The sequence below is a fragment of the Neoarius graeffei genome, chromosome 25, assembly GCF_027579695.1.
Source record: "Neoarius graeffei isolate fNeoGra1 chromosome 25, fNeoGra1.pri, whole genome shotgun sequence".
NCBI classification, from domain to species: Eukaryota; Metazoa; Chordata; class Actinopteri; order Siluriformes; family Ariidae; genus Neoarius; species Neoarius graeffei.
This window is the reverse complement of record NC_083593.1, coordinates 9,118,124-9,145,275: the sequence shown is the minus strand read 5'-3', so window position 1 is coordinate 9,145,275 and position 27,152 is coordinate 9,118,124. Positions and strand designations below refer to the sequence as shown.

Below are 27,152 nucleotides of genomic sequence, written 5' to 3'. Positions count from 1 at the left end.
CAGTTATTTCGACTTAAACATTCTTCTGTCTGGCAAACTGTTCAAGAATCCGAAACGCATATCCTGTACGTCATTATAACTATCCCTCCTGGAATCTCTTGAGATAAAATCATGCCTCATTCTGACGTGTTTCATGTTCTGGAAACAAATCTAACAGCTGCGATGATTTACTTGATAGGCATGCAAACATCTAAATAAGTTCTCTTTATTTAGAAATCCTGTTGTTGGGTTTTTATTTAGAGCTAGATAGATGAAAGGACTAAAGCTCTGCTGTATTGCTCTCTTGACGTAGGGAAAGAAGCGAGAGCTAAACCCAACCGGCACCACTAATCATACCGACATGTTGACTCAAGATGAAAGTGAGCCCTGATTATCATTACCTCATTGATGATCATGTTAATTATATGGATTGATGTGCAAATCGTTCAGAATATATATATATATATATATATATATATATATATATATATATATATCTTTAGGTCTAATTATTACTATAGACAATACACACTACACAAGCTAACAAAGTCCAAATGGTTACGAGTATTTTAATTTCACTCAGAATGTAGACTCTTCTGGAAGAATGTTCCAACTTCATCACACTGTCACAGCTGGGCAACTGAGGAGTTGGTGTGCGACTGCTGTCCTTTGGAGCTCACCGAAAAGTGTGTGGTATCTTCGCTAAAAGCCTTCTCAAAGGCCCGTCTCAATGACAGTTTAACTTTCTCTTTAAAGTCCTGCCCCATAAAGACATACAGTATTGGGTTCATGCAGCTGTTGACATACGCCAAAGAGATGACCAAAGGGTCTATTGTACGAACCAGTATGGCATACCATTCCCCACCATAAATGTCTACCAGACCCACCACATGATAGGGAAACCAGGAGAGAAAAAATGCCACCACAACAGCTAGCATGATCCGGAATGCTCTTCCTGCACGAAAGTGGCTGCTCATAACCTTCCAGGCAATACCAGTGTAGCAAAACACAATGCACAGAAGAGGTATGAGGAAGCCTAACACAAACCGAGTCATGGTTAGAGCCTTGTAAGAGTCACTGACTACTCCTTCGGTAGCATTTGTGTGACTGAACATGCATATGGTTATGTTGTATTCATCAATGGTGACCATTTCTCGTAGGATCATCGTGGGCAGGCTGAGGATTACGGCCAGTATCCATATCATGGCACAGCATACCCATGCTAACCTAAGCGTACGATTATTTTGAGCCCAAACAGGTTTAACCACCTGGATGAAGCGATCCAAGCTGATGAAGTTCAAGGTGAAGATGCTGGTGAACATGTTGACAACAATGATTGTGGGTAGGATTTTGCACATTGCTTCTCCATATGGCCAGTGATGGTCTAGAATGATTTCAGCCACAGTAAACGGTATGGACAGGCAGCACAGGAGGTCAGCGATGGCCAGGTTCAGAAACCAGATGGTGTTAATGGTCTTCTTCATCTTCACACCAGCAATCCACATGACAAAGGCATTTCCAGGAACTCCAAGGACAAAGGTCAGGCAGTACAACACAAGCGCTACTGTTCGAATTGATTTCTTTGTTTTTTCAGACAAATCAGTGTCATAGAAATCATCAACGTACGTATCGTTTTCAAAGTAAGAGTTGTTGTAGGTGTCATTCATGTTGTTGCCTTTGAGAAATCCAGACGAAATCTTGAGCTTCACTGTTTCCTTTGTCTGGAAAAGATGGAAGCAAAAGAGACAAAGACTTACATTAAAAGTCATTTAAACCGTAATAAACACCACTGAATTCATGGAAGTTAACTATTTTACTTCAAAAGTTTTAAAGTTATGCTCACTGGAATTTAAAAGGTTTTTTTTTTTTTTTTCAGATTCACATGTTAAAATACTGCATGTTTTCAAAATGGGGGCGGCACGGTGGTGCAGTGGTTAGCACTGTCACCTCACAGCAAGAAGGTTCTGGGTTCGAGCCCCGGGGCCGGCGAGGGCCTTTCTGTGCGGAGTTTGCATGTTCTCCCCGTGTCCGCATGGGTTTCCTCCGGGTGCTCCGGTTTCCCCCACAGTCCAAAGACATGCAGGTTAGGTTAAGTGGTGACTCTAAATTGACCGTAGGTGTGAATGTGAGTGTGAATGGTTGTCTGTGTCTATGTGTCAGCCCTGTGATGACCTGGCGACTTGTCCAGGGTGTACCCCGCCTTTCGCCCGTAGTCAGCTGGGATAGGCTCCAGCTTGCCTGCGACCCTGTAGAACAGGATAAAGTGGCTATAGATAATGAGAGATGTTTTCAAAATGTTCAAGGGTTCCCCCCAAGGTTCACAAGTTTTCAGATATACAGGTTTCTTAGTCATATACTTCAGTGCTATGAATTCAAAGGCATTTAAAATGTAAGAATTAAGAATCAAGTGGATTTTAACATTCAATATTTTTGTCTCCTTTTTTAGATGATTAGAGACATACTATTTATTAATCACGTACCATGAAATCTCTACACTATGATGTTCTTATTACAGTATCTTATTACAGCTTAGATTTTAAAATTAGAGTGATCATGATCGCATTTAAACACTTTCCAACGCATAAGGTGTAATTACTCCAGAAACAAAACCCTGAAAAACAAACCAGACAAATATTTGAACAAACTTTTCATTTGCTCAGATTTTTACCCATAAGACAGAAGACAACCTGACTTACCCTGCTGGTACTGCGAGATTCAGAATATGAACTCTGGCCGAAAACGAAAGGAGAAGAAAAAAAATACAAGTCTGCAGGAAATTCTTTTAAGTCAACACAATCAGTCCTACCATCTAATCAGCAGTGAGGTCTTTACCCGAGGAAGTTGAGAAACCACTGAGGCAAAATTAACGCTGCAGCTGAACCAGTGGTTTCAAAAGAGATTAACATGTTTTGCTATTATACAAATGTCAAATACATCATACACAAATAGCTTGATGGCACTTTCAGTATCAATAAATCTAAAAAAAAAAATGTACATAGTTTGATAGTTTTAAATCCATTTTTCTATTGAATTCTCCTTTGTCCTTATTAAGAAATTCAAAATCTAAAAATCACAAGCTTTTATATCATCTATTATACACTGATCAGCCATAAAATTAAAAACACTAACAGATGACGTGAATTACATTGATTGTTGTTACAATGGCACCTGTCAAAGGGGTGGAATATATTAGGCAGCAAGAGAACAGTCAGTTCTTGAAGTTGATGTGTTGGAAACAGGAAAAATGGGCAAGTGTAAGGATCTGAGCCACTTTGACAAGGGCCAAATTGTGATGGCTAGATGACTGGGTCTGAGCATCTCCAAAATTGCACATCTTGTAGGGCAGGGGTGTCCAAACTGATCCATAAAGGGCCGTGTGGCTGCAGGTTTTCATTCCAGCCATGCAGCAGCACACCTGACTTGGCTCATTCAAATCAACTGAACTGTCTTCACATAGTCAAATACTTGCAGCCACACCCACCCTTGATTAAAGGGTGGGTGTGTCAGTTGATTGAATAAGCCAAATCAGGGTGCTGCTGCATGGCTGGAATGAAAACCTGCAGCCACACGGCCCTTTATGGATCAGTTTGGACACTCCTGTTGTAGGGTGTTCCCAGTATGCAGTGGTTAATACCTACCAAAAGTGGTCCAAGGAAGGACAACTGGTGAACCTGTGGCATGGTCATGGGTGTCAAAGGCTAACCCATATGGTCCAATCCCACAGAAAAGCTACTGTAGCACAAACTGCTGAAAAAAGTTAATTGTCCTTCCTTGGACCACTTTTGGTAGGTACTACCAAAGTACCTCAACCGAAGCTCAACCCAGGGAAGATGGAGGTAATCGACATTCCTGTTCCATCCTCTCCACCCCTGGACATTGTCGTCATCTCCCTGGGGGAGATCTCTAGGTCTCCTTCACCCAGTGCGAAGAACCTAGGGGTCGTGTTCGACAACAAACTCTCTTCCTCAGCAAACATCACTGAAGTGACCCGGATGTGTAGATTCGTCCTCTACAACATCCGAAGGATCTGCCATTTTCTTACCACCTACTCTACTCACCTCCTGGTCCAAGTTCTGATCCTCTCCAGCTTGGACTACTGCAACTCTCTCCTTACTGGCCTTCCAGCTTCTGCCATCAGACCCCTGCAGCTCATCCAGAACGTTGCAGCTCACCTGGTCTACAATCTCCCTCGTTCTTCCCATGTCAGCACTCTGCTTGTCAACTTGCACTGGCTACCTATTACAGCTTGTATCAAATTTAAGACATTGGCGCTAGCTTACCAGGCTGTCAAGGGGGTAGGGCCAGCAAACCTCCAGAGTCTGATGTGCCCCTACACACCAGACAGATCCCTACACTCCGCTACTACTGGTCGCCCAGCCCGCTCAAGACTGCCGTCTGTCCTGGTTCCCCATTGGTGGATTGACCTTCCCATTGAGGTCAGAATTGCCGATTCCTTGACCACCTTCAAGTGCAGAATGAAGACTCACCTCTTCAGGCTGCACCTCTCCCCTGCTTGCCTTCCCACTACACAACTGCACTTCAGTCTAGACCAACCCAGACTGTGTACGGTCTAGCCTGGGGTTAGCCATTTGAGTTCTCTATTTAGTTGTACTTTATATGGTTGGTTTGTTTCCTTGGCTGTTTGAGTATTGGTATGTCAAGAGAATATTACACTCGGTATTGTCGTCACTTGTTCAGTTGGCACTAGAATTTTCTTGGCTAGAAGTTCAGCATTTCATGTACCTGACTTTTGCACTCGTCGTACAGTTGTGTTCAAAATAATAGCAGTGTGTTTAAAAATGTGAGTAAAGCTCAAAATCCTTATAATAGTTTTTATTTCCATGCATTGGGAACACTGCACATTATATTCTACATCAAAACATGAAGAAAAATGTATCAATATTTTAATTACTTTACAGAAAATGAAGAAAAATGAACATTGGGCTGTTCAAAAAAATAGCAGTGTCTGCATTTTTCATTACAAACTCCAAATATTTACTGTATAAACTGAAAACATCTTAAGGATTTAGTATTCCTGTGAATCACTAAACTAATATTTAGTTGTATAACCACGGTTTCTGAGAACTTCTGGCACCTGTGAACAGGTATTCCAGCCCAGGATGATTTGACAACATTCCACAATTCCTCTGCATTTCTTGGTTTTGCCTCAGAAACAGCATTTTTGATGTCACCCCACAAGTTTTCTATCGGATTAAGGTCCGGGGATTGGGCTGGCCACTCCATAACTTTCATTTTGTTGGTCTTGAACCCTGATGCCGCTCGCTTACTGGTGTGTTTGGGGTCGTTGTCTTGTTGAAACACCCATTTCAAGGGCATTTCCTCTTCAGCATAAGGCAACATGACCTCTTCAAGTATTTTGATATATGCAAACTGATCCATGATCCCTGGTATGCGATAAATGGGCCCAACACCACAGTAAGAGAAACATCCCCATATCATGATGCTTGCACCACCATGCTTCACTGTCTTCAGAGTGTACTGTGGCTTGAATTCAGTGTTTGGGGGTCGTCTGAAAAACTGTCTGCGGCTCTTGGACCCAAAAAGAACAATTTTACTTTCATCAGTCCACAAAACGTTTTTCCATTTCTCTTTAGGCCAATCTATGTGTTCTTTGGCAAATTGTATCCTCTTCAGCACATCTTTTTTTTAAACAGTGGAACTTTGCGGGAGCTTCTTGCCGATAGATTAGCTTCACACAGGCGTCTTCTAATTGTCACAGTACTCACAGGTAACTTCAGACCGTCTTTGATCACCCTGGAGCTGATCATTGGCTGAGTCTTTGCCATTCTGGCTATTCTTCGATCCATTCGAATGGTAGTCTTCTGTTTTCTTCCACGTCTCTCTGGCTTTGCTGTCCATTTTAAAGCACTGGAGATCATTTTAGCCGAGCAGCCCATCATTTTCTGCACTTCTTTACAGTATACGTTTTACCTCTCCAATCAACGTTTTAATCAAAGCACGCTGTTCTTCTGAACAATGTCTGGAACGACCCATGTTTCTCAGGTTTTCAGAGAGAAATGGATGTACAACATGTGCCGGCTTCATCCTTAAATTAGGGCCACCTGACTGACATCTGTTTTTTTCACAGAATGAATGACCTCACTAATTAAACGCCACACTGCTATTATTTTGAACACGTCCCTTTCACTTAATTATTCGATTACACAGACTCAGGAGCATGCATATCATGAATGTTGGGTCTGTTGGTTTTCTATGACTCTACTACACCTACTGGTAAATTATTTGCCATGTAGTAATATAATTTCCACCAAAAACAGTGATTGATCTGGTTAGTCGTGTTGGACTGCTATTATTTTAAACACAAGTGTACATCGCGCTGGATAAAAGCATCTGCTAAATGTCATGCAATGCAATGCAATGCAATGTACGAACCACTGCATACCAGGAACACCCCACAAGATGTGCCATTTTGGAGATGCTCAGACCCAGACATCTCGCCATCATAATTTGGCCCTTGTCAGAGTCACTCAGATCCTGACGTTTGCCCATTTTTCCTGCTTCCAACACATCAACTTCAAGAACTGACTGTTCTCTTGCTGCCTAATATATTCCACCCCTTGACAGGTGCCACTGTAACAACAATCAATGTAATTCACGTCATCTGTTAGTGTTTTTAATTTTATGGCTGATCAGTGTATATAAATATAGAAATCTGTATGAAGTAGAAACTATATAATGCTGATAGAAAGCAAACACGCTGACCCTTCACATATTGACACATGCAGCTTCCTGTAAAAAAGGAAAATTACGACAATCATAGCACAGCTGTGGTTAGAATACGTTGTGAACTTAATAATCATTCAGCACCTATACACTCCCTGTCCACTTTGTTAGGAACACCTGAATATCCATATACATTCATGACAAATGCAATTATCCAGTCAACCAATTATATATGATTTTATGCATCTAGTACATTAATTACATGAATGTGCAGTTGTACAAGGGCTCCTAATAAAGTGAAAACCACGTTTAAGTTTAGTAAACATGCCAGTGTTTGGTATAGTGCTACTAACCTGCTCTAATTACAGAACACAAACTTGAATGGTTTCAAAGCTCAGACACATTTCCTACCTTTTTGCTGGTGTGTGCATCGAAATAATCTCAGTCAAAACTATTTGCTCACAATTACATTTCATCCTGCATCACTGTCGTATAATTCTAAAAGAGCAAATGTAGTGCAAGCTAGATGTTGCTAATTAGGATATACAGGGTTAGTCAAAATTATGCTAACACTTAAATGGTAGAAACCAATCAGATCTATAGCGGAATTATCAATGGCGTACTGCTGCACCATCTGTAAGCAGACACCTGACGTCACTGTTGGGGTGTCAAAAAAGTAGGGCCCAATTATGCCAGCAGTGGTCATGGCGCATCATACATTCAGGAGAAAAATAATCCATGAGTGTTAACATAATTTTGACTAACCCTGTACAATCTACATATCCACTCGCTGATCGGCAGATTCTTGGCTTAATCGCCTCCTCTAGGGCAGAACAGGAGGTTGGACTTACAGGCCTTGGTTTCATTTAATATGCATTTTCTTTATTAAATTCTACTGGTACATACAGTAGTGCTTGAAAGTTTGTGAACCCTTTCCAATTTTCTATTTTTCTACATAAATATGACCTAAAACATCATCAGATTTTCACACAAGTCCTAAAAGTAGATCAAGAGAACCCAGTTAAACAAATGAAACAAAAATATTATACTTGGTCATTTATTTATTGAGGAAAATGATCCAATATTACATATCTGTGAGTGGCAAAAGTATGTGAACCTTTGCTTTCAGTATCTGGTGTGACCCCCTTGTGCAGCAATAACTGCAGCTAAACGTTTGTGGTAACTGTTGATCAGTCCTGCACACTGGCTTGGAGGAATTTTAGCCCGTTCCTCCGTACAGAACAGCTTCAACTCTGGGATGTTGGTGGGTTTCCTTACATGAACTGCTCGCTTCAGGTCCTTCCATAACATTTCGATTGGATTAAGGTCAGGACTTTGACTTGGCCATTCCAAAACATTAACTTTATTCTTCTTTAACCATTCTTTGGTAGAACGACTTGTGTGCTTAGGGTCGTTGTCTTGCTGCATGACCCACCTTCTCTTGGGATTCAGTCCATGGACAGATGTTCTGACATTTTCCTTTAGAATTCGCTGGTATTACTCAGAATTCATTGTTCCATCAATGATGGCAAGCCGTCCTGGCCCAGATGCAGCAAAACAGGCCCAAACCATGATACTACCACCAACATGTTTCACAGATGGGATAAGGTTCTTATGCTGGAATGCAGTGTTTTCCTTTCTCCAAACATAACGCCTCATTTAAACCAAAAAGTTCTATTCTGGTCTCATCCGTCCACAAAACATTTTTCCAATAGCCTTCTGGCTTGTCCACATGATCTTTAGCAAACTGAAGATGAGCAGCAATGTTCTTTTTGGAGAGCAGTGGCTTTCTCCTTGCAACGCTGCCACGCACACCATTGTTGTTCAGTGTTCTCCTGATGGACTCATGAACATTCACATTAGCCAATGTGAGAGAGGCCTTCAGTTGCTTAGAAGTTACCCTGGGGTCCTTTGTCATCCACTCCTGAGGAGGGTAACAATGGTCTTGAATTTCCTCCATTTGTACACAATCTGTCTGACTGTGGATTGGTGGAGTCCAAACTCTTTAGAGATGGTTTTGTAACCTTTTCCAGCCTGATGAGCATCAACAACACTTTTTCTGAGGTCCTCAGAAAAAGTGGAAAATCTCCTTTGTTCGTGCCATGATACACTTCCACAAACGTGTTGTGAAGCTCAGACTTTGATAGATCCCTGTTCTTTAAATAAAACAGGGTGCCCACTCACACCTGATTGTCATCCCATTGATTGAAAACACCTGACACTAATTTCACCCTCAAATTAACTGCTCATCCTGGAGGTTCACATACTTTTGCCACTCACAGATATGTAATATTGGATCATTTTCCTCAACAAATAAATGACAGAGTATAATATTTTTGTCTCATTTGTTTAACTGGGTTCTCTTGATCTACTTTTAGGACTTGTGTGAAAATCTGATGTTTTAGGTCATATTTATGCAGAAATATAGACAATTCTAAAGGGTTCACAAACTTTCAAGCATCATTGTATCTGTTTAAATCAATAACACTCGTAGACAGGCTTCTTGAAGCATAGTCTTAAAATCTATCAAATCCATTGATAGACGGATTTTCATTTACTTTTTGATACCTAAAAATGCTGTCTGATTACTTGACCCCTAAAAACAGGAGAAAAAAAAATAAAATAAAATTTACATACATACCTGTTATTGCAGGTGCATTTTCTGGTTTAGGAAGTAAGCAACTCAATAAGTAGGTAAAAGTTAAAGCATTTCAGGAACCAGACCTTCATGAATTTATTTACATATTTGTGCAATCATTGAAACATCTGAGAAACTACACCATTCGCAGAATGAATTAAAACAATGAAATATCATGCAATAGACCTTTAGCTATATTACAAGTTTTATTAAGATGCACTGAAAAGGAAAAACGACTGGGGGGGGAGATTACGTAAACTATTGCAGATTCAATGAAAATGCACAGGAAGCAATTCTCACCAAACTGGTGTTTATTACACTGATTTGCCATTTGTAATTTGAAAATTCTGTCAAACATCAATCAGCCTACTTTATTTTATTGCATGAGGGGAAGGAAAAGGGGGGAAAAAATAACCCATCAATGTTGCATTTTGGTCAAAGAGTATATGTCTGATCATGTGCTTTAACAATAACTCTGAATAATAGGTCAAGTAAATTAGGTTTAAAAAAAAAATTAAAAAAATAAAAATTAAAAAACAGCAAAACCTACATTAATTTAATTCCAACAACTTTAGTCCTTCAGAGACCAAAATGTCAATTTAAAACAGTCACTTCAACTGAAAACGTTGCACACAAATAGCAGAGCAATGAATCTATTTATTTTTATAATCTGTCCATTGTAAATATCCCCCGAAGTGTTTGTTTTTCATAGTTAATTCCTTACTTTCAAAAGCACAGACAAAAAGTGTAAAATGTTACACTACAGCTATCAGCACATTGTGTCCACATCAACGTTCAACTTTACTTCAGGAAACAGCAGAACATTGGATGAGACCATGCAAGGAGAAGAAGCCATAACATACAATATGTGGCAATAAAAAGGATTTTGACAATTGAATTAATACAGGTGTACAGTTCCTTAAAAATCAAATGCATTAGTCAGGAGTGTCAACCAAAAGGTCTCGACATCCTAAATATTCCACTGTAATTATCTACCTCAAGTCAGGCAAGATATCTTGTCACCGGTTTAAATTAAATATATACACAATTAAATCTGTACAAATTGACATACGATATCCTGCTCCGCCTCCTCAGATAGTCATGTGTGCCTGTCACAATTCGACCAGCAAAAAAGTACAACTGTATATTTGCTTTGACTACAATATGTTTAAAACAGTTGTTCTCCCACAGAAATGAACAAAAACACGTTCCAAGTATTGTCCAGTCTATTCACACAATTTTTACACTGAGGTGACAATATAGGACCCACTTTCTGTAGCATCTCCTTTAGAGTCTCTCTTTTTTACATTGCTGTTAACAGGCGTGGGGATCTGCGATGGCCTCGGAGTTGTGCTGTCAGCACTGCTCTTCCTAGGGCTTGGTGTATAATTAAAAGGACTAACCCTAGCAGCAACAGCACCACTAGGGGAGCTGTGTTTGCTAGAATTGGTTGAGCTGAAAGGCGTACGCTCGGCAATCGCGATTTCATGAACTTCTGAAGCAATATTTGGAGTGCTTAAAACAGGCTTGATGTCAGTCACCTTTTTGTCAAGACTCTCACTACTTCGGATCAAGTTCAAATTAGTTTCTGAACCGAGACGTCGAGTGGCTGCATGCTCACTGGCTGTTGGCTGCTTATGATGCATTTCACTCAAGTCCCAATCACTAGGATGTAGTCTTCCAGACAAGCCATCAATTACTGGAGGCGTATTTGCTGTTGGCGATTTACTAGACCTAGGGCTGTTGATAGGACAGTCTTCGATCCTCACCCAGACATCTTCAGTTTTAGACGCTGTGGTACTCGGCTGGTGTGCTGTGCGTACATCACTAGTCGGATCTGGCAAGTCTAGTGTCATTGTGGGACCTGCTTCACCATCTTTTATTTTCCTCCATGTTCCTTTCCTTTCTAGTCCCCCATCCTTGCCCTGTCCAGATCGCTGAGGTGGATTAGCTGGCTGACGTTCGTCTTCACTTCTGCCCTTTTCACTGGACTCAGATGATGCAGATAGTATAGAGGAACTGCTGCCTGTTCTTTTCCAAGTACCTACTCTTGGCAGAGAGGACGAATGTTTGCTGTGTTCCCTTTTCCATGTCCCTCCTCTGTTAATTGGGAGTCTCGAGGGGCTCTCCGAATGGGATCGGGAGATGTCATTGCGTCTAAGTGACTTCCCATCTCCATTTTCAGAAGAGTTTTGGCTCTGAGGGGACTTTTTCCAGCCACTTCCTTGGTAGGGCAGAGTGAGAGACATGTCTGGTAAAGACGGGCTTGAAATAGGTGTTTGAGACTGACTCGGAGAGGAAGGAGATAAAGACTCAAAGGAAGCAGACTCCTCCAATTTCCTTTTCAGGGTTGGACTAGGGGCTTCTTTAATAAATGTGGATTGGCGAACAAGTCCAGGTTTCTCCGATCTGTCAGACTCACTCCCACTTGACTTTGTGGAGGACATTCGAGACAGCTCTGCTTTTTTGGAAGGGCCTTGGGCTCCAGACTGATTTAGACTTTTTGAGGCAGATTCACTCCTGGGTATACCACTGGTGCTTCTTGGCAAGCCACTATGTTTCGGAGGTGTTTGCTGACCCAGCTGCCTCCCTGGAGAGGGGTAAGACATTCGACCAGACCCAGGTTTGGAAGCTGCACTTGGAGAAACAGTACGAGGTATCTGAGAGAATTTGTTTGGCGGAGTTAGACCATTCCTACCCGGTGAAGCAGACGTACGACCAGGAGACTGCATGGGCCTAGCAAGGGATTGCTGGGGTGGTCTAGATGGTGTTGAATCTCTTGACCCTGATCGAGAGGAGGTTTTACTTGATCCTCCATGGGAGGCAGCTGGTTCTCTGGCTGGACTAGGGTCTGATTTTGATGGTGTCTTCATAGTCCTCGGAGAGTTTCCAGAATTCGTTGCCTGAGGAGCTGGGGGTTTTGTGGCTTGTCCACGAGGAGGCGGCTTTTTTGGAATAGGGCTGGTACTAGGAGAACTGCTTCTCACACCAGGGACATGAACCATTGTCCTTCCTCTCGAAACTACAGGAACTTGAGTTTGTCTCTGTTGAGAAGTCATGGTATCAAGACTAGGTCGTGGTTTTCCAGTGATAAGACTTTTATACACTTTCTTACCACCTTTTAGGCTTTTAGCAGCTTCCTCCTCTTTCTTTTTTGTTTCTAAAGTGCTTTTCTCACCCGGTTTCAATATTCTTGGTCCTTTATGAGCAGGTGGCTTATTTTCATCTTGATTTGAAGGTAGGTGGAAAGGGGATCCAATGGAAATGCCAGATTTAAGAGAAAGGATAGAATCAGAATCAGACGATCCTTGTCTGGATAGACTGGCTGCAGCCTGGTGTAGACTGCTAACAATTGAATTGGCACCCTCTTGGATGGCTTTCCAGTCAAACGATTCAGAGTCTGGAGACAAGGCTTGCTCTGAAATAGGACTGTGTGTATCTGTGAGATCCAATATAAGATCTGGTTCCTCTGCTAAAATGCCATCAGCCAACATGCTTTTCTCCTCCTTAACACCTTGATCATCACTCTTACTTCTAGGTGGTTGCTTCTTTTTCTTTGGCATTGCAGAACTGATGCACTCTTGTAGGAGGTCATCCTCAGAATCAATACTGAGTGAGCTAAGAGAACTATTCCGAGAGAAGCATACAGGAGTATCCTCCACATGAAAGGCTTTTGGTGCATAGCCAGAGGCTTGAGGCCTGGGCATTTCGACTTGTGATGTGTCCTCTTTGTGTGAGCAATCTTTGTTGTTGTTCTCTTGGTCAATGTCACTAAGTGAACTGAGGGAGGAATTTCTTGAGAAACACACCGGGGTGTCCTCTATTGAAAAGTTCTGCTTTTCATCAGGCACTGTTCCAGTATTTTCTTTGGACGCAAGCGAAAAACCTGGTTTTTGAAGGGCCTTTGCTGGGGCGCTCTGAAATGTCGCCGCTCTGTTGGAGTTTTCAGAATGCTCTCCATTACTCTTTGACGGTGGAAGCTTTCTTTGTTCCTTATCTTTTCGGAGCTCAGCTTTCTCTTTGGAAAGGTCAAGATCATCATCCTCAAAGTCAAGTGAGCTTAGCGAATCATTACGAGAAAAGCAATAAGGAGTACCTTCAATTGGCGTGTAATGATGCGGAGAATCAAAGGCAAAACCTGGACGGGCACGTTCCTCGGTATTCAGAGACTTATCTGCCGATGCTCTGGGGCCTGCTTTAGACTCTAGTTTTTTTGTTTCTGTGGTTTTATCAGGATATGCTGCTTCTGATAAGTTGCTAGAGGCATCTGGTCGCTTAAGCATCCTTGCTCTATATTCACTGCTTTGTGGCATTGGTTTTACAGGAGAAGTTGGCTTTTTCTTTTCAAACTCTTGTTGAACTAGACTGCCAGTAGCAGTAGGTGGATGCTGAGGTTGATCTGACATTTTTTGTACTCTAAATGGCTTGTGTGTTTTACCTTTTGGCATTGCCGAGTTGATGCACTCAGCAAGAATATCATCACCTTCGTTCTCACCAGGAGCACACTGCATGTCAAAAGCTGCAGCAATATCTGTTGTTTCTGCACTTTTACCCTCTGGGTCAGTGTCTCGTCTTTGATTTGATGCCTCCGCTTGAGGAGCTGGAATTTCAATAGTAGCCAACTCATTTGGAGGTGAATCAATTGTAAGGTCACTAAGAGATGTTGCCGTGGAGAAGTTAGTAGGCGTTCCTTCTACACAATATACCCGAGGCATGTCCTCTCCATGAGTCAGTGCCATATGTTTTTGCAGTTGTCCTCTGTTTTGTGAGGGCAGTAGTTTATAAACAGGGAGCTGGCTTGGTTTTCGGACCACTGGTGGTGGTATTCTTGAAGTGGTTGGGGGTGTTTGCTTCTTAGGTTTTCTTGAGGACTTTGTAGGCATGGCTGAATTTATACAGGCTTCTAGGATCTCTCTATCATCGTCGTCGTCATCAGAGTCATCCAATATATCCTTCTCAGATTCAGTAGTTCCTGGAGGCTTGTCTTGCCTCTTAGTTTCATTACTATCTTCTTTCTCCGGTTCTGTTTTGTTTCCGTGGTCATCCTCATGAAGTGGAGGCATTATCTTTAACTCAACATCCTTCTGAATAAAGGGCTCATCCAAACTTAACGCACTGAGGCTAGAGGCACATGAAAATCCCTCTGGAGTACTCTCTGTAGCAAAATGCAGAAGTGTGTCATTATCTGGAAGCACTTGCACCTTTTGCACAGCAGCAGTGACAGCTGCATGTCTTGGCGCCAAGTTACGTTTTTCGGCATGGGGTGGCACGCTAACTTTCTGCTTTATGGACGTTGTCCGTGGGGGTGGTGGTGGAGGGGTCTTGCTACGACTGGGTGGCATTGTTTGGCCAGGGCTATCGGGCAAATCGCTAGGGCTGATTATGCCACTGACCATGCCACTGTATGGCTCACTCTGTACTGAACTTGCAATGGAGTGGCTCTCGAAGCTGTCAAGAGAGCTAACAGAAGTGCACCTGCTAAACACAAGAGGGGTCTCTTGGACGTAATGTTCAGGGGGACTTTTGGGGGTCTGAGCACCACTTTTTGATGGCGATTTGGCACCTGATGAAAATTCTACTACTTTCTGATGTCTAGAACCCTCACCATGCCCAACATGAGATCCTTGGTGTCGTGGTGGCTTCATTCGGACATAATGGTTGGATGATTGACCTTCTGTTGTACGCTGATCAGGAACATTACTGGACGACTTCTCAGCAACAGGCAAAGCTGTGTAGTTACTCGTTGCATTGACATTCTGCTTACAGCTCTCCATTTCATCTTCAGAAGATAAGGATGACAGGGAGCTCCCTCTTGAGAAACATATAGGTGTATCCTCCACACAATAGGTCTGCAATGTTTCTTGATTTATTGTAGGAGCCTTGCAAGTGGACTTTTGAATCGACCTGCCAGGCCCTGGTCGAGTCTGAGCTGAGGGCTGCTGGAGCTGTTTTTGCCTATTCTGAGTTTTTACTGAAGAAACAGAAGATGAACTGTCCTGACTTAACTGGTCTTTGACAGAGCTCTGTGAGGATGATGCTTTTGAATGACTGAACACTGGCTTTTTAGAGGATGCATCAGAATACTTCAGACTATAATCAATAGGTTGCTCTACGTGGTGATCCTCATTGTATTTTATGCTGTAATTGGTAGGCTGTTCATCAAGCTGTTCCTCTTCTGAATAGCGCTCACTATAGTTAGTAGGTTTGTCATCACCAAAATCATCCACAGGACAAATTGTTTGGTTAATTTTTTTGTTCATTCCATGACCAGATGTACTGCTACTTTGCTCATTAGGTCCTCTGGATCGGAATCCTCCAGACATGTCCTGCTGAACAAACAGGGGCTGGTATTTTTTGAGCTTCTCTTCACTTTCACCACTTCCCTCTGTGTACATTGGGTACCCTGGGCTCTGGGACCTGGGTGGATTGTGTTCAGTGCGTTTCATTTCTTCCTCCAAAATCTTGGGCCTTGCCCACCTCTCACTCTGGCTTGGGCTTTGTCGGCCTGAGTTGAGCTGCTCATCTGAATATTTCAAACTATAGTTAATTGGTGTGTCTAGATCACCATCATCGTCCTCCATGTGATTTGCATTGTGTATCTTATGGGCAAGATCAGCTGGATATTTTCTGTAGACACACCATTTTCCTTCATCGTCTTCAGAGTAGGAGTCTACAGATGGTTTCATCTGACCCCTTTTTCCATAACCATCAGAGCTGCTGACACTATTAAGGCTGTCATTAGATGCTCTATACTCCAATTTTGGCATTGGGCAAGGTCTGACTGATGCATCTGGTTTACTGTAATTGTACACATTTTGGTGACCGTGAACCCCAGTCTGACGTCTGATGAGGTCATCTTGAACTATAAGAGGGTCTGGAGCAGATCCAACATTTCGGTCATCTAGGCCCAAGTGCATGCTTTGTACTTCTTCCATTACCATTGCTATTTGTGCTGAAGTGGTAGGAATTTGCATTCCCATTCTTTTACCCGAGTCAGGCTCTGGGTGGACACCTCTTCGCTCCCGATCCAGACTCTTGTCTCTCTCAGCCCTAACACTGTCCGTATTTCCCCTATTCTCCCGAGAAGATGGGCTGGAGAGCACTGGCGTGTTCATGTAAGGGGAGCGAACACCAACACCACTAGTGTTAAAACCATCCGACCTACAAACCCCGTCGTAATCACCATAAACATTGTGCTTGTGCCGAGGCTTGCCCCTATGAGAAGCCTTAGGACTCAAATTATCTATATTATCAAAAGTTTCAGAAAGATGCTGTGCATCCAGTTCTTCAATTAGTGCTTTCTGTTTTCTTACATGTAGTGAAGGCAGGCTAGATCCAGGAGACATTATGTTTGCATCCTTGTACTTGGCAGGCCGATTGGCCATGAGGTTTCTCAGAGCTGCAGCACTACCCATAGCAATCATTTTGTGCTTGGAATGAATCAGGTTTTTTAGCATACTAACTGCGCCCATATCCCACAATGCCTCCTGGTCTTTTGCATTTCGAGCAGAGAGGTTCCACAGAGTTCCACAGGCGTTGCTCACTATTGTCAAGCTGTGAGATTTGAGATGCTGAAGAAGCGTCTGCAGGCAGCTGCTCTCCCGCAGTATTTGCCTACGGTACAAAAACATTGGGGGAAAAAAAAAAAAGTTAGAATTTGCAGCACTGGGAGAAGAAGAAGAGCAACCAACTGCTTATGACAGAAACAGCAATAGATTACAAATTAACCTGTGCTCCTCATTTGTGGCGATAAGACTTGAAACATTCCTCAAGATCCCACCACCACTTTCTATAATGGCAAGGGTGTTGGTTTGGCTTCTGTAGGTTAGAGTGCTCACTAAAAAGGCCAATGCACCAGCAACAGAACAGATATCAGCCTTGTTTTCAGTGCAATGGGCAGATAAGTTCCAAAGGGCACTAAGCACACTTTTTAGTGTCGATTCCTGTATTAAAAAAAAAAAAATTATATAATGATACAAAAAGAACTTTTTTTTTTTTTAAGACGCAACAAAAAAAAAGTCCTTACCTTCTGAACCTCAAGGGCACACTCCATTAGAGCCCTAACACTGCCAACCTCACGCAATGTCTTTTTACTATTTACATCGGCACGCCAAGACAGGTTTCTCAACACACTGGCAATTACCTGAAAGAATAAAGATCAAATTAAACAAAATAGATTTGCTGTAAGCTAAGTATACACACACCGCAGCATACATGTCAACCTTTGGTCAATCAAACTTGTATAACCAACCTCCAAAATCCGTATTTCCCTTATAAAATCCGTATAAGATGCAAATTAAAATAATTTACCTAAAATTTGAATGATAATTAACGATATATCCAAGTTACTTTTTATTCGATATTAATAACAATAACCCTTCAGAATGAATACAAAGCTCCAATGTTCGACAAAAACACAAAGTGTCACTCTAAGGCCAAGTTTACATTAGACCGTATCTGTCTCGTTTTCTTCGCGGATGCACTGTCCGTTTACATTAAAACGCCTGGAAACACCGGGAAACGGGAATCCGCCAGCGTCCACGTATTCAATCCAGATCGTGTCAGCTCTGGTGCTGTGTAAACATTGAGATACGCGGATACGCTGTGCTGAGCTCTAGCTGGCGTCGTCATTGGACAACGTCACTGTGACATCCACCTTCCTGATTCGCTGGCGTTGGTCATGTGATGCGACTGCTGAAAAACGGCGCGGACTTCTGCCTTGTATCACCTTTCATTAAAGAGTATAAAAGTATGAAAATACTGCAAATACTGATGCAAATACTGCCCATTGTGTAGTTATGATTGTCTTTAGGCTTGCCATCCTTCCACTTGCAAGTGGTAAGTGATCTGCGCTGGGATCACACACACAGCGGCTCAGTCCCGAATCACTGCTCGTGCGCTATACTCGCGCGCTCTGTGAGCTGCACAGGGCCGGAGTGCGCACCCTCCAGAGGGCACTCGCTGTTCAGGGCGGAGTGATTTGGAGCGCAGGATGCCTGCGGAGCCGAGCGTATCCGTGTATTGGTGTTGCTGTGTGCACACTAATCGTTTTAAAAACGTTAATCTGATGATCCGCTGATACGGTCTAATGTAAACATGGGCTAATGTTCTGAATTGTACTCCATGACAGCTTTAGCACTCTGCACCAATACCTCACGAGGCTGCATGTCACAGCAAGTGTCTGCGTTGATCTTGCCGGAGTGCCCATTCAGAATCTTTTCAGTCGCTATTGAAAGTCGCTCAGGTGGAAATACGCGTTTCAGACAAAATGTTACTTCCCGGTTAGCAGAATTCTCGCAATGCGGTGTGCGCATGATCAAAAGTGGAACGAAGTCTCGCTACCACAAGATAACCCGCAATTTCATAAGACTCTTTACTGGCTGTTTGTGCTTTCTGTGGTGTACAGTACGTTTGTAAATGAATGTTATGCGCTCTTTTATCATCGTGGGAATTGATTATAGCTCAAAATAAATATTGAAGTCTTTTAAAGAATCCGTATAACTATTTGTATGCCCGTATACTACGTTTATTGAATCAAATCCGTATAAAATACGGACATTCCGTATAGGTTGACATGTATGCCGCAGCTATATGAGACTAAATGTACCTGTTGCAAATCCTCACTCTCAGATTTCAGTTGAGCTACCATGGCTCTCATACAGCCCTTCATGGAACAAAGTGTAGCCTGTTTATATTAAAAAAAAAAAAAAAATTGTTAACACCACCACTACAAGTATTAGTTTAAATCTGAAAATGAATGGAATTCCCTACCTTGTTGGCTACGTCTCCAAAAGTTAAGTTCGTTAGAGCCATGCCAGCATATCTTCTTAGTGTAACACTGTAGTGGTCACTCGTAAGGCCATAAATTTCACAGTCCACCTGCAACAGTTCACCTATAGCCTGCAGTCCACCTACAAACGGTAACACATTCACTAATTCCTTTAAAATACATATTATTCTGAACAAAAAGCTGAGAAATGGCAGAACATGGGGAAACTTGCCAAGTTCATTCATTGCATGTCTATGCTCTTCATCAAATGACAGCTTCATAAGAACACAAACAGCTGGGCAGATCTGGTGCTCCATCGGTGAAGGCACTAAAATTCAAAACAAAAGCACTTTAGCAAAATTAAAATGGTCACTTCATAGCATAGCACTGTCCTTCAACCGTCGGGCAAAAGGTAAAGGCGGGGGGCTTACTTGGGTTTTTGTCTTGGTCTACTCCACGCTCATGGCTCTCCTGCCATTCCCAGCAGGTCTCACAGTAAGCCCTGATCTGTTCCAGCAAGTGGAGCACGCGGATCTCTCTCCGGCCACGCTTGTCGTCCGGCTGCGAGTGGATGATGTTATGTAGCGCAGCACTGGCCCTGGCTCGGGCCTCCTTGCTGCCACGAGAGTTGCCCAGCAGAACAGAGTCCTTGTCATTGCCATGCAGGAGCTGGATAAGCAGCGGCAGGCAGCCGGATTGACGCATGGCTATACAACTGTCCTGAGAACTGGACATGGCCAGGAGGGTTCGAGACATGTCATCCTTATCGTGAGTGCCCAGCATGGACAGAAGAGAGTACACCATTTCCACCTGAAGAGATGGGACAAGAGTAAAAAAGTTGTTCATGCTCACAAGCAAAATGTACTGAATGGGATACCTGACGGGTAAAACATCTACTGATCTAAATAATCAAATTTTTAGTCTGTAGCAATAAATCTGACACTTATCTGTCAGTGTGACAACTGATTATTTTTCTGGTTAAAATTTCCCCAAAAGAGAATAGACCCAGGTGTGTTTTTTTTTTTTTTTTTTAAACTGAATGTCACCTTAGTGCCCAAATGACTGGTAAGCCTGCGGGGTACCGAGTAGCTTCCTGCACTACTCATCTCACTGGCTGTGTCATGATCCATACGAGAGCTTGAGCCCTGGCAAAACAGACAGACAGACTTGTCTTTAAGAGGAAAAAAGTAAATAAAAAAGAAAAGCTATTTTAATCCTCAAAAAAAAAAAAAAAACCCATTTAACTGAGAGATATGCCTTAACAATAAAATAGGTCAATACAGAACATGGATTAACAGTGTGAAGTTAACTAAGGTCAGTAAATCACACTTGATCCCCTGTGGCTAATCCGCTGACACATCTGTGGCGCCATCTGTCTGCAAAATGCTATTGTTCAGTGAGCCAGGAAAATGGCATGCACTTCACCAGTAATCCCACAATGGATATTTAAAAACATTCATTACATGACTATTTAAAAAACACTCCTTGAATGGACTGAAAACACTTAAAATTGGTTCCAAATGCAAAAATTACACTGCAAGAGACACAATTTCAGTGAGAAGTGCAGGAACATGCAAGTTTGTCGTTCCTCACCTGAGAGCAAGCACCATTCCCGATGACCGAGTCTCCTGATGCCTGTGCCCCTTCAGCCTGGGCCATGAGGTCATGTTTGGCCTAAGGATGGGCAAAATTAGAGGAAAGAGGAGAGAGAAAAAAAAAAAAGTTTCTCTTCCTGACCTACATAATCCAGATATGGCACACACAAAGATGCATGGTATTGAAACTTTCACTTGCACACCGAGCCTTGTGGCCCCTGATCTATACTGTCCATCTAAAAACCAGGTCACGCTTACATCTGTTCATGCTCTGTCACGCAAAGTGTCTATATTTGGTGCACCAGCTTGCTCCATTAAAACATCATAGCAGAAATGTTCACACGGTTATAACGATAGGCATCAACAACAAACGCTACGTTCACACTGCAAGGCTTAATGCTCAATTCCGATTTTTTTGTGAAATCCTATTTTTTTGTGAGGTCGTTCACATTAACAAATATATGCGACTTGTATGTGATCCTCAGTATGAACGAAAAGCGACCTAAAAGTGTTCCGCATGCGCATTGCAGGATACGACGACGTCACATGCAGTGAGCATGGCCAGTGTTTACGGAAGTAAAACTGCCCGGTTGCGGTATGACCCATCCAATCTAGCTTGAATAGCTGCATCCCCCCAAATGGAAATCAGCTCCCTAACCTCTGCGTCCTTCCATTGAGAAGATTCAGAACCTTCACAGCCCGAAGCGTCCCTCGCATGCGCCATGTTGTTGTAACTTTGAGAGACCCGCCGCCTACTTCAGCGCAGAATAGTGACGTTTGTGGCTTGTTGATGACGTGTAAGTCGGATGAATGCGACCTGGCGGTTCAGACTGAAGTCGCATATGAAAAGAGCGGATAGGGATCGGAATTAGCACCACATATCCAAACGGCCTGGGTCGGATTTGAAAAAATCGGATCTGTGTCGTTCATATTGTCAATAAAAGATTGGATACAGGTCACATATGGGCGAAAAGATCGGATTTGAGTCACTTCAGCCTGCAGTGTGAACGTAGCCAATATGTATCCAAGTAAGAGAAATTCTTAAATACAGACCAATTTTTATGAGTAATATATATTATTTTAATAGCAATATGAAACAGAATTAAATCAATCAATTTCTACACATTTTCACTCATTTCAAGCTTGAAATTGTCTTAAGATCATTTTGCTAACTTAGGAAGAAGCTGAATCATCAACTTTGAATTTAGTAAAACATGTTAATCTTAGATTTGTTGCTTTCTCCTAAATCGCATGAAGATTTAGATACACTACCGTTCAAAAGTTTGGGGTCACTCTGAAATGTCCTTATTTTTGAAAGAAAAGCACTGTTCTTTTCAATGAAGACCACTTTAAACCAGGGGTGGGCAATTATTTTTTCCATGGGGCCACATGAGGAACAGAAAATCTTGTGGAGGGCCGGACCAAAAGGCTGAACTAAATTCTGCATAATATTAATTGTATTTCTTTATACAAAGCAATAAATATCACTGTTTTTACAAGCTGCTAAGACTGGTAAGAGTATGGAATAAACGAGGTTGCCTTACAAAAAATGTCATTTATTCAATCAAATTTCCCAAAACAATGGTTAACAAAATGTGAACGTTTGTACCATTTTTTTTCAGTCACATTCACCCCACAACACAATAAAGACATCACAATATTGTCTTTCTACTCCAAATATCAAGCAAGATACATCATATTATAATAACGATGCCCACATTTCTAGTCTAATCACCTCATTTGGTGTTTTTTATTTGTTCAGTGAGAGAAATCTAGTCTCTGCTGGTCTTTAACGAGTGCATCAGAGTCAGGTTGAATGTCTGAGGTGGAGATGCGAAGCACAGCTGACAGATGATCATCAGTCGATTCGGTGTAGGAATCAGATCTACAGATCGGCTCGGGCTCCGGCGCCTGCTGGTGACATCACACTGTGATTGGCTGGACCGTTTGAAGGATGACGTACAAGTTTGTGGTTGGTCTGGACAAATTATGGAAGTAGTTATCGCGGGATTAGGTTTCGTGGGATTTCATGTCATGTCGCGCGCATTGCGTTTTTGTTGAACACAACTTCAAAATAAAAGCAATGCACATTCAGTCCATGCATGAGGTAAAATTAGAAAATACGTTTATTTTGTAATTTCTAAGTAACCTTACGCAGGCCGGTCAGAATGAACCAAAGGGCCAGATGCGGCCCGCGGGCCGGAAAATGCCCAGGTCTGCTTTAAACTAATCAGAAATCCACTCTATACATTGCTAATGTGGTAAATGACTGTTCTAGCTGCAAATGTCTGGTTTTTGGTGCAATATCTCCATAGGTGTATAGAGGCCCATTTCCAGCAACTATCACTCCAGTGTTCTAATGGTACAATGGCTACGTTCAGACTGCAACCTGAAACGACCCATATCCGATTTGTTGTGAAATCCGATTTTTTTGTTAGGCCGTTCACATTACCAATTATATGAGACTTGTATGCGATCTCCAATATGAACGGAAAACGACCCAAAAGTGTCCCGCATGCGCAAATTGACACGTAATAAGCACATCTACGTAATACGTAAACCAAAAAAAAAAAGCGCACTCCATGTTTAATGATTTTCTTTTTTTGTTTAATTATCTGGTTAGTGTTAAAGTGTGAGGTCTCGTGTGTGTTTTTGTTTCTGAACTGAACTGAAAACGTGTAGCCTGGTAACGAGGGTTGACTCCTAAATGTCTCTCTAATTTCTATATTAGTGCACTACATGTTACTAGGAAGTAATGGATTTTTAAACTCTATATAGTGCACTCAAGCTTCAGTAGGCAGTCATTTGGGATACGGCTGCTGTATTACCAAACTCTTAATTCAGGCTTAATAATTTGCACATATTTCGTCATATTAATAAACTTTTTCTACATTTTTATAAATATTTACTTAGATTGTTTATAGCCAGCTGAATTCTGCAACTTCTCTCAGCACTGGCGATGTGGTTTTTGTAGCGGCGGCGGAACTCACACAGTCTGATTAATGTGGGCAGCAGAGTAATGAGACCGAAGGTGTCAAATTACTGGAAATTTCCAGAACAATCTTGTAATACAGGATGGTTCAAGTTATAAATCAGTTACAGAAACTGTTTTATTTAATCAGGCTAACAGATCAACATCCAGGTCCCTACCAAATCCACCATTAGCTTGATCAATTCTATAAAAGTCTATTTAAATTCTGAAAACTGTACAAATGTTGTTGTTTTCCACCAAAGAGGCGGGATTAGCCAACGCAGAATAGTGACGTTTGTCTCTTGTTGATGACGTGTAGGTCGCATGAAGGCGACCTGTCCGGTCAGACTGCAGTCGCATGTGAAAATAACGGATATGCATCGGAATTAGGACCATATATCCAAGCGGCCTGGGTCGCATGTGAAAAAAAAAAAAATCGGATTTGTGTCGTTCAGATTGTCAATAACAAATCGGATACAGGTCGCATATGGGCAAAAAAATCGGATATGGGTCGTTTCAGGGTGCAGTCTGAACGTAGTCATAGTGTTTGCTCATTGCCTCAGAAGGCTAATGGATGATTAGAAAACCCTTGTACAATCATGTTAGCACAGCTGAAAACAGTTGAGCTCTTTAGAGAAGCTATAAAACTGACCTTCCTTTGAGCAGATTGAGTTTCTGGAGCATCACATTTGTGGGGTCGATTAAATGCTAAAATGGCCAGAAAAATGGCTTGACTATATTTTCTATTCATTTTACAACTTATGGTGGGAAATAAAAGTGTGACTTTTCATGGAAAACACAAAATTGTCTGGGTGACCCCAAACTTTTGAACGGTAGTGTACATTTGCCCATTTCTATATGCCAAGATTTAAACCTACACTAAAACAAAACAGAAAAAAAAAAAGAGGCGGAAATTGAGACATCCCGTCATCTCTGATTACGATATCTGAAAGGGTGAAACATTTACACAAATGTGACCTAGATCATCAAAATCTCTGCCATCTCAGTTTTGAGATTAGAAAACCTCTGAAACAGGCCATAAGATGGTGTGGTGTTGATGCATCACTAAATTTGATCACAGTCTGTTTATCCATACCACAATAAAAGTACATCAACGGAGCATTTTGATCCCTTGATTTTTCCATTTCCAAAATACATTTTCACTGCTAGTGTTAATGTAGATGAGGACGTATTAACCTGTGCGCTCCAGATTTATTGATATCGCCAGTTACAGTACGATACTGAAATACACCGGTTGCACATGGGATTCTTAGCCTGTGATAACTCAATCACTGTGTACAACCTGCTGTTTATTTGTTTGAGAGGCCCCGACCTTCACGTAGGATGTTGTGAATTTTAGGTGGACTAACCTCAGTTTCGGAAGGCTGGGATTGTAAGTGCTGGCGCACCCTCAGCATGTCCTGCTCGATCTGTTGGATACGCGCCAGCCGCACCTGACAAGATAAAACACACGATGGTTTTTATGGAATTTAGAGACAGCGGTCCAGGCAGCGTGTTCTCTACTGGCTCGCAAGACCAACACTTGTGAATCCACAGGTCGAAAAGTCATCCACTTCCCCTTTCAGTGAACCGGCTTTTCGGCAAGGTGAATTTTATTTGCGTTCAGCTTGACCTTTAGTTTATCTGATAATAAGCCAGAAAAATCCACCATATCACCAAACCATCAAAAGTCATAAATATTAAATGCCAAACCATAAATATTGGCACCCCATGCAAATCCAGTACTGTACAAAAAAAAGTCTTAGGCACATGTAAAGAAATGCTGTCAGCCAAAAATGGCTTAAAAATAATGAAATCTTTCAACATTAAAAAAATTTTATAGCTAAAACTAAATCTTTGATGTGAATACTCTATTCAGAATTTGGCAAAAAATTCTGCAAATTTGTGGAAAAATGGCGGCTTGATCTGGGACATGATAAATGATCGACTACATCGCGTTCCCTTAAAAAAGGTTGTGGTCCACTGAAAAGTCTACAGTTATCACTAATTGTATTTTAAGTTGTAACTTTATACACCTAAGGATCAGTGAGCTCACAGAATAATCATAACCGTAATAAAACATCATGCAAAATATTTGATCACCGTCGTAACTCCATTTTCCGCAAACCCAAAACCAATACGATCGTGTGTTTTAATCTAAACGGAAAGCCTCAGGGTCGAGGTCACGACCTCACCAAAAGTAGTAACTTAAAATCATTACGTCATATAAAAATTGTTATAAATCTGCGATTTTGTTTTTTAAAATGAAAGCTGAAAGTTAGGTATAGAATATGTTTCTTACAGAATATGTTACGATGGTCGCTGGTCTTGTATGAATTTCTGAGCTATAAAATGAGTCGTGGTCTATTTTTTACCGTAGCGTGTTATTTGTGTGCGGGGAAGGACACGCATTAACAATTTGCATGTGTAGAATGGAATTTTCCACTCCAGCAGTTAGAAGTTGATCGTGCTTCCATTTGCGGTCTTTCTGTTACGCGGGTGATCTGTTCGGACGTTATCACTGAAAAGGTGAGTTTTGACAGTTTTATTTTGTTTTAGTCTTGCAGTATAAGGCAATAGAATGTTTCTTTTTCATCTTACTTTCATATTTCGTAGTGTTTGCGTATTTTTGGCCAATATTTTGCAACCATGGTCAATTTAGATCGAACTTTTGATAGAATCTACGGCCAGTCATTTTGCCCCGCCCCCGCTCCGTCCGGTGCGGTAGTGATGTCCCGTTGCTCGCGCGCCACAGCAGAGACCCGCGCGACCTTCAGCCGGTACAGTCGCTGTTCTTTTACCGCCGCCGTTATTCTCATCTTTCCGGTGCGTTCTTGATTTTTCCATTGTGTCCTATTTCGCCATATCAAATACCCAAAATGTATCATATTATTCATATTTAAGTGAATAATCAATTCAGTCATCATAACTTGGCATTTTTAACCCAAGCAATCAAAAAGAGGAAATTTATTCAATATTTTCACTCCTCTGTGAAGGAGCGGCTTTAATTCTTCATGACGTAGTTATTTTATATGTAAATAAATTTTACAAAAGCATTTGAATTGTAATTAAAAAAAAAAATTTCCACAGTGGAGGCCAGATAAAGCAAGATACTCTCTTTATTCTTATTAAACATGACAAAAGAAACATTGAGTGTTAGGTAAATGCAAAAAAAAAAAAAAAAAAAATTAGAAAATTTATTTTTTGACCATAATGTCACAAATGAGAGACCAGTTTCTGAGACGGATATCTCACTCTCACACACACACACACACACACACACACACACAGCAGTAAGTCATAATAAATGAAACAAAGTCAATATTTGGTGCAAAATGACCCTTGCCTTTAAAAAAAAAATAAAAATTAAATAAATAAATAAATACAGTAGTTTCAGGTACAACGAGTGCAGTTTTATAAGGAAATGACAGTGTGGGAAATAAGGCTGGACTGGCAGACATTGACCGGTCGTTTTCACATTTGTCTGCTTGTATT

General features: G+C 41.6%; 2 protein-coding genes across 6 annotated transcripts in view; both read right to left on the bottom strand.

Annotated features, from left to right (window-relative positions):
• Nucleotides 1-465: 465 nt before the first annotated feature.
• Nucleotides 466-2,733, bottom strand: c3ar1 (C3a anaphylatoxin chemotactic receptor). Its single transcript, XM_060909656.1, has 2 exons — nucleotides 2,676-2,733; nucleotides 466-1,700 (listed from the first exon to the last, which is right to left on the bottom strand). The coding sequence occupies exon 2, from the start codon at nucleotides 1,644-1,646 to the stop codon at nucleotides 606-608; it is 1,041 nt and encodes a 346-aa protein (XP_060765639.1). The 5' UTR covers nucleotides 1,647-1,700; nucleotides 2,676-2,733; the 3' UTR covers nucleotides 466-605.
• Nucleotides 2,734-9,409: 6,676 nt separating this feature from the next.
• Nucleotides 9,410-27,152, bottom strand: part of apc (APC regulator of WNT signaling pathway) — a 76,445-nt gene continuing 58,702 nt past the window's right edge. For 4 of the 5 annotated variants that reach the window (XM_060909094.1, XM_060909096.1, XM_060909098.1 and 1 more), the window contains 9 exons: nucleotides 25,028-25,111; nucleotides 20,685-20,765; nucleotides 20,138-20,236; nucleotides 19,523-19,901; nucleotides 19,094-19,419; nucleotides 18,930-19,007; nucleotides 17,349-17,465; nucleotides 17,051-17,265; nucleotides 9,410-16,936 (listed from right to left, as the gene is read on the bottom strand). In XM_060909094.1, the coding sequence (XP_060765077.1) occupies nucleotides 10,564-16,936; nucleotides 17,051-17,265; nucleotides 17,349-17,465; nucleotides 18,930-19,007; nucleotides 19,094-19,419; nucleotides 19,523-19,901; nucleotides 20,138-20,236; nucleotides 20,685-20,765; nucleotides 25,028-25,111 (7,752 nt within the window). In that variant the 3' untranslated portion in view covers nucleotides 9,410-10,563. The remainder of the gene's footprint in view (nucleotides 16,937-17,050; nucleotides 17,266-17,348; nucleotides 17,466-18,929; nucleotides 19,008-19,093; nucleotides 19,420-19,522; nucleotides 19,902-20,137; nucleotides 20,237-20,684; nucleotides 20,766-25,027; nucleotides 25,112-27,152) is intronic. The other variant, XM_060909095.1, reaches the window with a different exon arrangement.